Source organism: Camelina sativa, chromosome 3 (genome assembly GCF_000633955.1).
Source record: "Camelina sativa cultivar DH55 chromosome 3, Cs, whole genome shotgun sequence".
Classification (NCBI taxonomy): domain Eukaryota; kingdom Viridiplantae; phylum Streptophyta; class Magnoliopsida; order Brassicales; family Brassicaceae; genus Camelina; species Camelina sativa.
The window spans coordinates 9,179,272-9,191,836 of NC_025687.1; the positions used below are offsets into that span (position 1 = coordinate 9,179,272).

Genomic DNA, 12,565 nt, shown 5'->3' on the forward strand with positions numbered 1-12,565 from the left:
AGGAAGATCACCGTCACGTCGTCGTTTGTCCCAGTGATAAGTACAATATTAAGGGCATGAGGACTGAGGAGCTTGTTTAGATTTAGTAGTGGAGTAAAAATTATCTTATGCCATTACAAGTTAAAATGATTATAGTAAGACAATTACATTGATGGTATGGATTAAATAGTTGGCAGTTGTAGCAATCAAAGAGCCCGGGCATTATTTTTCTACTTTTTTATTTTTTATTTTTTGTCATTATTAAGAAGTTAATGAACCGAACAACAAATACCTATAAGGCTATAATTAAAAGCATAACATGAGATTGTTTTTTTTTTTTTTGTCAACAACATGAGATTGTTTTAGACTAATGTTTTATTCAAGAAAATGATACTTTTTTTTTTGGTAGAAAAGAAAATGATACTTAGTTTGGCAGAAGTAGACTAATGTTTCAATTACTTAATGGGTATACACATGTCTTGTTTTAATTCTCTAGATATTTTATGAGTGTGTTTATCTATCATTTAATGGTAAAATACGAACGGAGATTTATATGGTATGCATCGCCTGGAGATGATAATATTTCCACATGGCCCATGTTCTAATAATGACTCACCTAATACAGCTAGCTGAAAGTGTTCAATTCTTAAAATGCGAAAATCTCCCAAACACCATTAAACGAAGTTGTAAAGATTCCAATCTTCTGAAACCAACAATATAAATCTCTTTTCCTAAAATTAAACCAAAGTAATATAAAGGTTCCGAAGGATAATAATCCTCAATAAAACACTTAGAACGATGAGCAGGACACAAAGTAAACTTGTGAATCAGAAAATAAATCCAAAGACAGGTTGAGATTAAACTCTATCAGAAAGAGATTTACCTTCGTCTAAAAATCATCATCATCTTCCTCTGCCATATGCTTAGCAAGCTCTTCTTCTTGTTGCTTCCTTTCTCTCCTCTTTTCATCGCTTTCTTTCTCTTTGTGAGTATTAGGGGGAAACCTCAATGCTCTGACTGCTTCATTATGCATGTTGAGGCAGAAAGCAATTCTTGAGTTGAATGCAGTTTGTGGCTCATTCGTCGAGTAGATGTCCCCAGTTTCTTTAGAGATCATGCATCCGTTTTTGTGATCGATGATCGCATCAATTGCTCCATCACGAATGGCCTTTGCCACGATGCTTTCCGCATCAGCCACAGGGTTTTCCGAGTTGAGCCTCAGCTTTTTGGCAACATCGGGTAAAGAGATTCGCGAGTATGAAATGCTTATGTTACGTAGTCCAGTCCTGATGACATTGTGGCGGAGTCTCACAATGAGATTGTGCGTTCTGTCTTGAGCAAATGTGTCCAAGAACTTCTCCTGGACTGTCCTAAAGAGCTCCAAGTCACCAATCCTAACCGCCTGCAAAACCAAAACAGAGTTTTAATAGTAAGCCTCAGATCAGAGTCAGTATCTTGTTGCATCATGTATCTCTGAAAAGCAACAGTAAGCAGCCAGAAATGTATGCTCTTTCTAGTTCGAAGTAGCAGAAAACAACAGCAGCAAAAAAAACTGTGTCGCAAGAGACCAACAAGTAACATAAGAGTGTATAGGTCACTGAAATTAGGAATGGGTTTGAAGATAGAGGTAAAGTAGCTCATGCTAATACCAGTTAGGTTATCTGCTCATACAATAATTTAAACAGGTCACAGCAGCAAGATTATGAAGGCGGACTCACATTGGTAAGCTCAAAGTAAGGCCTGAGGGCCTTCTCCATTCCCTTTTGAGTGAAGATTGACCGTTCTGGTATCTCACCCAGCAGCAGACGAACCAGAATTGCCCATTTATTACATTGAACTCTGAAGCCCAAAGCTGCTATAGGGGCTTTCCTGGCAGCCTGAAGAAGGCTCTCTTTCGCATCAGTATACTCGAGCTGAATGGTACGGATCTTCCCGAGGTAGAACAAGTACCTACAAAACTGCAAAGTATATTGTTTGAGAGAAGTCCTCTTGCTGTTTATTCTTTTGAAGCTATAACAATGGAAGGATTAAAACACAGAACAAAATTCATATGTAGCAGAGAAAAACACAAGATAGATTGGCGGTAATGGCAAGAGGTGATGTCAGAAGTATAAAGAGGACAGTATAACGGACACTACAAGTTTGCAATTGATTAGTGAAAAGAAAACACAAAGCCTCCTAGATTGAGATATGAATGCAAATGGAAAAAATAATTCTCTGGACAGATTGCAGAAGTAGCATTGGAGATCTCATACATATATAGAAATCTAGAGAACCGAGAAAACTAAGAGTATGAAGGCAAGAGCTACCTGTTGGTTTGAATGTGCCTCAAAACGAGGTGCCTTTGACCTAAGCTTCTCCGCCTGGTCATAGAGGTTGTAATGTAGATAATTACGTAGCAACAGGTTCAGAAGTGTTTCCTGCATTCAACACGATACCTTGGATAAAGAAGCAAGTAACAGTTTCAAGGCAATGAATGCAGACTGCATGAGCTAAACAAAGACATACCTGGCCCAACTCGTCGTGGCGAAGCGTTGCAGAATGATGCAACGCAAGAAGAGTACTGCAGGCACAAAAAAATCAACCAGATTATTGACTTTTGAGCTACTGATTAATATGATGTGTAAGACCAAGTACAAAACTTAAACAATCAGTCTTTCAGCTACTAACCCGCGAATTTCAGCAAGATCACCGGTTTGCTCATAACTCAAGGAATAGTAAAAGTAGAGTCTTGACGCAATCACATCAATGGTCCGTCGGTTGACGTTCTTGAGACGAGCAATGCTAGCTGAAGAACAAGCTTTGGCCTAAGAGATGATTAAAAGAAATCATGAAACTAAAACCTCAACAGAAAAGGTAACTTATGAAAAAACACAAAGAGGTCGCAGCAGTTACCTCGTTGTACTTTTTCTGATCAATCAGAAAAAGAAGAACAATGAAGTAGCAGTAAATCTCGAGCTCTAGAGGTAGGTGCTTAGAAGGAGAAACTTGTGTAGCCGATGAAGCTGTATCAACTTCCATGTCATGTTCATCACCCTAAACCATTAAAAGTTCGAAAATTTAAGTCTCTAAGCCAGTTCTAATTCAGAGAACTTGAATCTAAACTCCCCAAAGCCAGACGCTAATAGGAACAATCAAAAGTGAAGAACCAAAACCCAAAAAAATACCTTAGGAACAAAGGAAGAAAGGCGAGAGTGAGCTTCGGATCCTGGAACCAAAGCAAAATCCAGGAAAGAAGAGAGCACAGAGCCGGTGAGTTTACGCCTAAGCCCAATAGTGAGACGCACAGCACGAGCAATACGACGGACCTCCTTGGTATACGACCCAGTATCGATCAATGCTGCAATCTCCTTCAAATCTGGGGAAAAAAGAAGTGTGAAACTTAGCTATTTGGAAATCTAATCACGGATTGAAGTTGTCTATAGATCGAGATTTTACTCTGAATCGTGGAGGTAGAAGAAGAGACGATAGATTGAGAAGGGGTATGGTTATCTTTCATCTCCACGTCCTGAGTCATCTTGCCCCAAATCTTTCGCTACTCTCTTCACACAAAGACAGAAGAAGGTTAGGGTTTTTGGAGAAGTGTGTGCAACTAAGCCGGATGATATTTCACGGGAGGATTCTAGTAATTAGTTGACTGAGGAAGACAAAGAGAGGGAGGGAGAGAGAGAGAGCTTACTGAATTGACAAAACGTAATTCGCCGGGAGACACAGGCTATAAATGACGACGGATAATATTTGAGGAGGACGAGCTGATTGATGCTGCTTTGCTTGAGACTTGAGACTCTTTTCTTTCCAAAGTATTATTTTTCTTTTTGTTCAAGACAGCTTTTCTATATATTTATATATAGAAAATTTAGTACTAAATTAACCACCAAAGGTCGTTGTAGTATAGTGGTAAGTATTCCCGCCTGTCACGCGGGTGACCCGGGTTCGATCCCCGGCAACGGCGATAACATTTTTAGATAATATATATCTTTGGACCTGACTTATTAGGTTATTCTTTGAGTAGGCCCAAAATACAACCGGCGCAAGCTGTGGCTTAATTTTTTCTTTTTGGTTTCAATATACGTTGGAATTACATTTTTTTTATAATGCTTATGATGTTACTTGTAAATTTGTAATCTTTTTCTGTTGTTAAAATAATAATACCAATAATATACCTATACCAAATGGAAAATGCAATGACAGAAGGTTGAAGATATAGATCACTTCTTGTCCGAATGTGTGTAATTTGCGAGTTCTATCCATGTCTATTGCGTATGAAACAAATACCATAAACTTATCCAACACTCGAAACAGAGACAAAACTGGAAAGCTGATAGAAATTAGAAGGAACAAAAACTGGAATCATCCAAGACGGCGTCCAAAAATAAATGAACATATATATAACCTAAAAAGGCAACATGAACGAGAGATTATTCTACGGCAATAAGTTGTTTTGACGAAAAAGAGACAAAAAAACATGAGAATGTAGAAACGACCCAAGTCCATTCAATGACCCTGGTCACTCAAGCAGCAGCCTGAATTGGTGCTCCATTTGATCTGTTGAATCCACCACGGCCTCCTCCTCTTCCACGGCCTCCTCCCCTTCCACGGCCACGTCCTGTTCCAACAAGTTTTAAACCTTAAGAACTAATGGCATAAGTCAGTCAACATTGTGTATTGAGAAAACAATAGTGTATAAACATACCACGGCCCTGAGGTGGAGGAGGGTACTCTGCTGGAGCACCATNGTGGTAAGTATTCCCGCCTGTCACGCGGGTGACCCGGGTTCGATCCCCGGCAACGGCGATAACATTTTTAGATAATATATATCTTTGGACCTGACTTATTAGGTTATTCTTTGAGTAGGCCCAAAATACAACCGGCGCAAGCTGTGGCTTAATTTTTTCTTTTTGGTTTCAATATACGTTGGAATTACATTTTTTTTATAATGCTTATGATGTTACTTGTAAATTTGTAATCTTTTTCTGTTGTTAAAATAATAATACCAATAATATACCTATACCAAATGGAAAATGCAATGACAGAAGGTTGAAGATATAGATCACTTCTTGTCCGAATGTGTGTAATTTGCGAGTTCTATCCATGTCTATTGCGTATGAAACAAATACCATAAACTTATCCAACACTCGAAACAGAGACAAAACTGGAAAGCTGATAGAAATTAGAAGGAACAAAAACTGGAATCATCCAAGACGGCGTCCAAAAATAAATGAACATATATATAACCTAAAAAGGCAACATGAACGAGAGATTATTCTACGGCAATAAGTTGTTTTGACGAAAAAGAGACAAAAAAACATGAGAATGTAGAAACGACCCAAGTCCATTCAATGACCCTGGTCACTCAAGCAGCAGCCTGAATTGGTGCTCCATTTGATCTGTTGAATCCACCACGGCCTCCTCCTCTTCCACGGCCTCCTCCCCTTCCACGGCCACGTCCTGTTCCAACAAGTTTTAAACCTTAAGAACTAATGGCATAAGTCAGTCAACATTGTGTATTGAGAAAACAATAGTGTATAAACATACCACGGCCCTGAGGTGGAGGAGGGTACTCTGCTGGAGCACCATAATTGTATCCATATTCTGCTGGAGGACCATCTTGTTGAGCTTCATAGTGAGCTGGGGGACCATTGTAACCTCCTCTTCCACGACCACCACGTCCTCCTCTCCCACGCCCCCGTCCTCTGCCATATGACCGGTCCTGCTCCCTACCACCATCGTCATACTCATTGTTCACATACCCGTTTCCTGGCAATTACGAAAGAAGAAATAGCTCAATCCAATCAAATCCTTGTCCACAAATCACAAGCAAAAATGCTAAGGTGAAACTAAGATTTGGAAAGAAAATTTTTAAAGGCAATCCTACCTCTGCCGCCTCGTCCCCTTCCTCCATCATCATACTCATTGTTTGCATATCCGCTTCCTGGTAAATTCGGAAAAATTCAGAAATAGCACAATACAGTCAAACCCTTTTCTACAAATCACATGCAAAAAAGAGAGAGTGAAAATAGGATTTGGTAAGGAAAAATTGCTGAAGATATGCTACCTCTGCCACCTCTTCCCCTTCCTCCATCATCATACTCAGCATTCACATATCCATTACCTGGCAAGTCCAAAAAGGAGTTAGCACAATCCACGCAAACTCTTATCCACAAAGCCATGCAAAAGCTACAGTGAAACTAAGATATAACAAGAAAAATTGCAAAACTAATCCTACCTCTGCCGCCTCTTCCCCTTCCTCTTCCTCCTCTACCTCTTCTTCCTCCTCTGCCTCTAGGAGATCCCTCTACAAGAGAGAGCTAAATTAGTAACTTAAAAAGGACAGCAAAGATAGGAGCTTGGAAAATTACATTACGAGTAAAAGACTATAATTACCTCGCCCTTCATAGTCAACCTCAACCTCAACCTCAGCTAATGGCTTCACCATCTCAACAGGAATGGGACACTGGTACCTGTACCATCATTTAATAAGATATAGTATTAGCATTGGAGACAATGTACCTCTCGAGACAGACAACTGCTTTGAGCTTTGAGACACAAAGAACAAAATATCACCAAATAAGAGAATGGATCTAGAAACTCACCCAACTGAGGATGTGTTCAACTCTTCAGTCGAAAGTGTTATGCTAATCATCGACACATGCCTTGTGGTCTCAATTCTTGAGGGGCAAAAAAAGTTAAGGTTTAAGACAGAACAGGTCGAGGTAACAAAACTAAGAATACAGCATGGAGAAGTGAGTACGCGCACAATGAAAACAATAAAATTGATTCTAAAGTCTAGTTGACCACTTACGGAAGAAGGCCTTCCTCTGTAGGTTCATAGGTATCTTTTATGTCCGTGGATCCAATAGATGTAATCTGATGAAGACCAGGAATCCTTCTCTGAATCAACAACAACCACAACAAAAGTCTCAGAAAACAATGGAACTCCCCTCTCTGCAAGCAATTATCAGACTAAAACCCCCAAAAGAAAAAATACCTTAATAAGCTCAACAATGGTCACACTCTTGTTGATAGCTCTTCCCATAGCCTTGAAGATAACTTCATTCGATTTTTTCTCCTGTTATGAATAACAAAACAACTCCCATAATCAATAACTTGCTCTTTCAGAAAGCAAATAATGAAATTGATCAAAAGCACCAACATGCACCCACTACCAAGACAGTAAAATCACGATTTTGAACTTCCAATTGAATGTATTATAATACCAGAATCTCTTCTATACACTATGAATATAAACTTATAATCATGCCAAATCCAATGGGAAATTACTCTACTGTCAAAGAAATATTAAAAACCAAAACAGATTCAGCGAAGAAACACAATTACCTGAAGAAGAGTCATCGCATATGTGATGTAGTTCCGTGCCCTACCCATACTGGTGATACGAATCTCATTCTCAGCAATTGGTGTATCAGCCTTAGGCTTCTCCACTCTCTTGTACCTATCCATCTGGAAACAAAAACCCCCACCGAAAGCAATACAAAATCAGAATACAAAAACTAGCGATGGAAAACTAGGGTTTCTGGTTCAATCCACACGATTAGAAACAGAGGTTTTTTAAAAAAAACTTCGAATCTACCCAGTAGATTGCTTCAATGCTTACCTTGTTCGACTGTTCTGGTTAGATCTTCCGAAGAACCCCTAGAAGATATTGGATAAGGGATAACTGTTTGGTGTTTGCCCAAGGAATTGAACGAGAGATTTTAATATACTGTTTCGTTTCGGTTTTAGTGTTTGTTTGTTTGGGGTACGCCCTAAAGAGACGGTTGTTTGCAGGCGCCTCTCTAATATATAACAGCCGCACAACCTCTCTTCCACACACCCATGCACCAGTGAACTGCCCTAATTGATTTCCGGTTTTAATTTGGCTTTTTTTTTTTAACTTTTAAACCGGTTCAAATCGAACCGAGGATAAGAAGACCACCAATAACCGGGATATCGTTTCTCCATCTTTTTACAAATAGAAACCTCTTTTATTTATTTATCGTTCTTTTAATTAATCATATTTTTTTTCAAAACACACTAATTAATCATATATGTATGATGGAAATAATTATATTGAGTAATTTTATATTTTTACATGTAATTTTATTTTATGTTTAAAAAAGTTATATATTATTTTATATTATCATATAAGTTTTTGTATTTATTAATACTGTTTGATATAATTTTTTAATTGTATCTTTTAAATTTTTATATATGAAAAATCTTTATCATTATAACTAATTATTAGTAATATTGTGTACTATAATGTAAAAAGAAAAGTTTTAAAAATAAATTTGAGGATTTACCATTAGAGTAAGTGACGTTTAAACTATTATTTTGAAGGTGTATCTATCTATACTAGTATAATTGCAGCAGTTTTTGCTCAAAAATATGTTTTTGGAAACATTTATCATTGAATGCCATTAAATGATTATATTCATATTCAATCAAGTTTAGTTAACTCTCTCTACTATCTTTATATCCAAATGTATAATGTTCTACAATTAAGATAGATATTGAGAAGATTTATTCCAGATTTAAAATTTTGATTTTCCTATCATCTCTTTTTATTTTTAATTTTAAATGTAGTAAATTTTAAAATTTTAAATGTAGTAAATTTTAAATGTAGTAATTTTTTAGAAGTTTATAATTTATAACTGATATATCTTAACTTAATAAAATTATGAATATTTAAACATATTAAATATTTAAAATAACACAAATTAGTTATATTATATGACGAGTTATATGACATGAGATGATTGAATTGATAATCTTGTTAACAAGAGGGCCATAAGTGGAGTGTCTTCTCATGGCGATATTTGGAGTGGTCGGTGCGTAGTAAACAAGGGAACCTGGTTTGCTTTTTCTCGACAAGGTCGACTCGCGTTTCTAATAAGTCGAAGACGAAGAAGCTTCCAACAACGAAGTGACGTGCCTCAAGTAGAGCTTGATCAAGTGATGTGCCTAAACTAGAACGTTGTTGGAAGACGGAGAAAAACGTTGTTGGATATTTTTCAGAAGCTTTTTGACACCAACAATATCGTATACAGTGATGGGCCTCATGTGTAATGAAAATGGCATTTGTCCAAGATCACAAAATAATAAAAATTGTAAGATCACATATCTTTTTAGTTAGGTTATGTATTTAGTTTGAAAATATGTTTAGGCTTTCTATTTTAAAAATCCATGATATTTTGTTTGTTATTAATTCTTATTTCACATTTTTTAATCTTTTCTTTGTATTAATAAAGTAAAATATTTTACTTATGTTTTGTTCATATATTACAAATGTTTTGCTTATTTTTTGCTAATATGTATACAACATTTCAAAGAACAAAAAATAACTAATTTCTGCCATATATAAACAACCACACCTATAATTTATATTTATATAGAATTTAATGTAAACTATACTCAATGTATCAAACAATCAAACAATATATATAGATGATTTTATCATAGTCACAAAATAATATATATATATATATATATATAAACAATTAAAAATACATATCATCTACAGCCTATAACAAATATATAAATAAAGAAATAGTATATATATCATTGTTAACCCTTTTTAATAATAAAGAACATTTTTTTTTATTCGCCTTAAACCTATATGAACCTAAGGGCAAGATTATTGGTAGTATCTTAATTTGGGGTTGTTAAACATTGTTTGAGTATTTAATGAATTAATTGTGAATGGTTTTGAATATAAGAACCCTTGAGCTCTTAGGAAAAATTTAATCATCCAATGGTAGGTTCTAATTTTGGGTCTCTTGTTTTTGAAAATATTGTTTTTTTAAATAAATAAAAAATTGTAAATAGAATATAATTAGTATCATATTACAAATAGAAAATATTGCATTTATTTAATTTTCAAACATACAAAACATAATAAAAACATTAATACATATGACAATAGAAGTGCAATTCATAAATAGAGAGAAGGGTTAATTTTAATACTGATATGCAGCATCGTAACAGCCAACGAATTTGCACACCAATTCGTTTATCCTCCCCCACCTCTGCTTGCAATGACTCGCTTCCCTCTTTGGTCGTCCTACAGCATTGGGACAGGATGCAAAGTACTTTACAATCCTTCCCCAAAAGACACCTTGTCTTTGCTCATTTGATGCAACCGGATCCTTGCTCGTGTTGAGCCAAGCCGAGACAAGCATGATATCATCAGAAGGTAACATGCATGCCTTGTCTTGCGGTTTTCTTGAGAGGATGGAAGTTCAGATGGAGCTTCAGATGGACTAGGTGAAGGAGTGTATTCGATGTTTTGGGTATCAAGCTGGCTTTGTAACAGATTTAAATAGCTAGAGGAGGGACGATATGGATCCATGTAGTCTTCTGAATCCATATCGAAAATTTGTTTGGTGTGTGTTAAAGGATGAAGGAGTTATGTGAGTTATGTTTAAGGAGAAGGTTTTGTGTTTTGTTGTATTATAAGTCTTTCAATTTATAAAGGTTTAGATGTAATTTACTTTCACAAATAGTTGGTTTAAATTTTGAAATTAAGTGTTTACCTACACAACACCAACCAAACATTTAATATCTTCACAACCAACTAACACAAATCATAAAACAATCAATAACCAAACGTAATTATCACAACCAACAAGCAAAAGCTTTAACATGAATGACTGACTCGATTGATACCTACACTAACACCACATAAATGAAGAAAGAAGAGGATAAATTGTTACCTTCCTCCTTCTCCGAAAATGTAGCATCCATCCATACACATCATTGCTCTGTTTCTCTCTACACAGCTATAAAACAGGATAGACACTCAATAAGCTGAAACAGTAGACGAAACAAGGGAGAAGTTATATCAACCAATCACTATAAGAGATCATTCAAACAATATATATGACCAACTAGGACTATTGTTAATTGATCATTACCAATTGATGCATGCTCCATTCAAACAATATATAAGATATCTCCTGAAGCTTTGTAAACTGGTTCCAACTTTTTAGCAAATTGGTCCAACGTTTCCTGCAGTCTAAATCCATTGCAACACACACAAAAAAAGTCAATACATCGATCACTCCCAGTTTCATCAAAGCCTCAATCAAACTCAAAAGAGATATGCTTTTTTAAAACTTGTTGCTTTGCCGGAAATCATAACCAAAACCAAAAAGTGTTTTCCCTTCTTTGAATCCCCATCCAAGCATCTCAACAATCATTTAACCTGTTTCCAAATACAAATAAGAGATTAACAAAGTAATAGCTGATGACTTTCTCAAAACAAAACACAGAGAAATCAAAAGTCTGAAGTGTTTATATATGTATGTATACACAAAACTCAACTATTATTCGCCTCTAACAATATCGGTCAAACAGTTAAGGATTCGCCTCTAACAAGAGTAAAAAGGGATCATACCGGAACACAAAATCACACCAAGAACCCTAATTTTATGTCTAACATCAAATTACCCAATTTTTGCCCAAATTAAAAGCACCCTAATCATAAAACAATATGTGATTTCCTTCTATTGTACTGAGAAACTTACCTTCGGATACCAATTGATTCAATCTCTTCCTATTTAATCGACCCCAACTTCGTTTCGGATCCATCTCCAAATCGCGGATTCGATTCTGTCTATCGCGAATGGCCTCCGCCTTGTGCAATCGCCTAGCTACTCATCTCCAAATCCTTCGATTCCAAACCTCCATATTCCAAATCCATCGACTATATATCACACGGCGTTTCTCCTTTTCGATCGAGAGAGAGAGAGGAAAACAAAAAAAATCGAGCTTCTCATTTTTTTTTCCTTTGTATTATTTTTACGAACAACAGCAACCCGACACGTATCGTCTCTTAAACCATAATCAGGTATACTATATTAGAGGCGCCTTTGAATTTTTTCTTTTGTTCTTATTTATTTTTTTGAGTCAAAAGACTAAGAACCCCTATATGATACTGCCGATAAAGAAGGTCTAATGACGACACCGATCGTATTTTGTATATATAGTGTCACTAGAAATCTGTTTTTTTTTTTCTCTCTCTTCTTCTTTTTACTTTTTTGTTCTCTCTTCTTCTTTTTACTTTTTTGGGTAGGCTAAAGAAATTATACATAGTATATACCTGATCATTATGTAAAAGAGATAGCAAATCGGACTGATCACTAACTACATCTCACCTAGCTACTAAGTCTCGGGTTACCTAAGCTAAAGACCAAACAATAGTAGGAATGTTGGATTTTTGTGCCACACTAGAAACCACTTTTCGTATATTTTTTAAATACTAAAATTATTTTTTCATCTAAATTGTTCCACATACACATTACTCCTCCTTAGTCAATCAGTAAAAAGATAGAGCAAATGAAAATATTGAAATTCTGTCTCTTCCCTTTTACTTACTGCACATTGCGCTACTACAAACCACCTTTTTCACTATATATTTTTGTAAAAGTAAATTAGTATCACATAAACACGACTTCTAGGAGAATCTTACTAGACTATGCAATTTTGTAAAAGTATAAGTAATATGAACATGTATGAGACTGATGCTTCTGGAAATTACAACTAATAAGATGATTGCGTGAGGAATGAAAGGAAGGTGTCTCGT

At 35.9% G+C, this 12,565-nt stretch overlaps 2 protein-coding genes, 1 long non-coding RNA gene and 1 other non-coding gene across 5 annotated transcripts; 1 reads left to right on the top strand and 3 right to left on the bottom strand.

Moving 5' to 3' along the window:
- On the bottom strand, window positions 632-3,764 carry LOC104776137 (26S proteasome non-ATPase regulatory subunit 3 homolog A). Its single transcript, XM_010500153.1, has 9 exons — window positions 3,659-3,764; window positions 3,418-3,521; window positions 3,147-3,337; window positions 2,875-3,015; window positions 2,650-2,786; window positions 2,488-2,542; window positions 2,289-2,399; window positions 1,698-1,937; window positions 632-1,381 (listed from the first exon to the last, which is right to left on the bottom strand). Exons 2-9 carry the CDS (start codon window positions 3,494-3,496, stop codon window positions 869-871), a joined length of 1,467 nt encoding a protein of 488 aa, XP_010498455.1. The 5' UTR covers window positions 3,497-3,521; window positions 3,659-3,764; the 3' UTR covers window positions 632-868.
- On the top strand, window positions 3,860-3,931 carry TRNAD-GUC. The gene has a single exon. It is a non-coding gene; the product is annotated as a tRNA-Asp (tRNA).
- LOC104776138 lies at window positions 4,279-4,721 on the bottom strand. Its single transcript, XR_766097.1, has 2 exons — window positions 4,673-4,721; window positions 4,279-4,585 (listed from the first exon to the last, which is right to left on the bottom strand). It is a non-coding gene; the product is annotated as an uncharacterized LOC104776138 (long non-coding RNA).
- Window positions 5,121-7,803, bottom strand: LOC104776139 (myosin heavy chain IB-like). 2 transcript variants are annotated; one of them, XM_010500154.2, is made up of 11 exons: window positions 7,595-7,802; window positions 7,318-7,440; window positions 6,968-7,048; window positions 6,782-6,870; window positions 6,573-6,647; window positions 6,364-6,440; window positions 6,206-6,274; window positions 6,035-6,091; window positions 5,855-5,911; window positions 5,515-5,736; window positions 5,121-5,427 (listed from the first exon to the last, which is right to left on the bottom strand). In XM_010500154.2, the coding sequence occupies exons 2-11, from the start codon at window positions 7,438-7,440 to the stop codon at window positions 5,333-5,335; spliced, it is 945 nt and encodes a 314-aa protein (XP_010498456.1). In that variant the 5' UTR covers window positions 7,595-7,802; the 3' UTR covers window positions 5,121-5,332. The 2 variants fall into 2 exon arrangements, with proteins under 2 accessions (XP_010498456.1, XP_010498457.1); XM_010500155.2 differs by lacking the exons at window positions 5,855-5,911; window positions 6,035-6,091 and having other exon boundaries at window positions 7,595-7,803.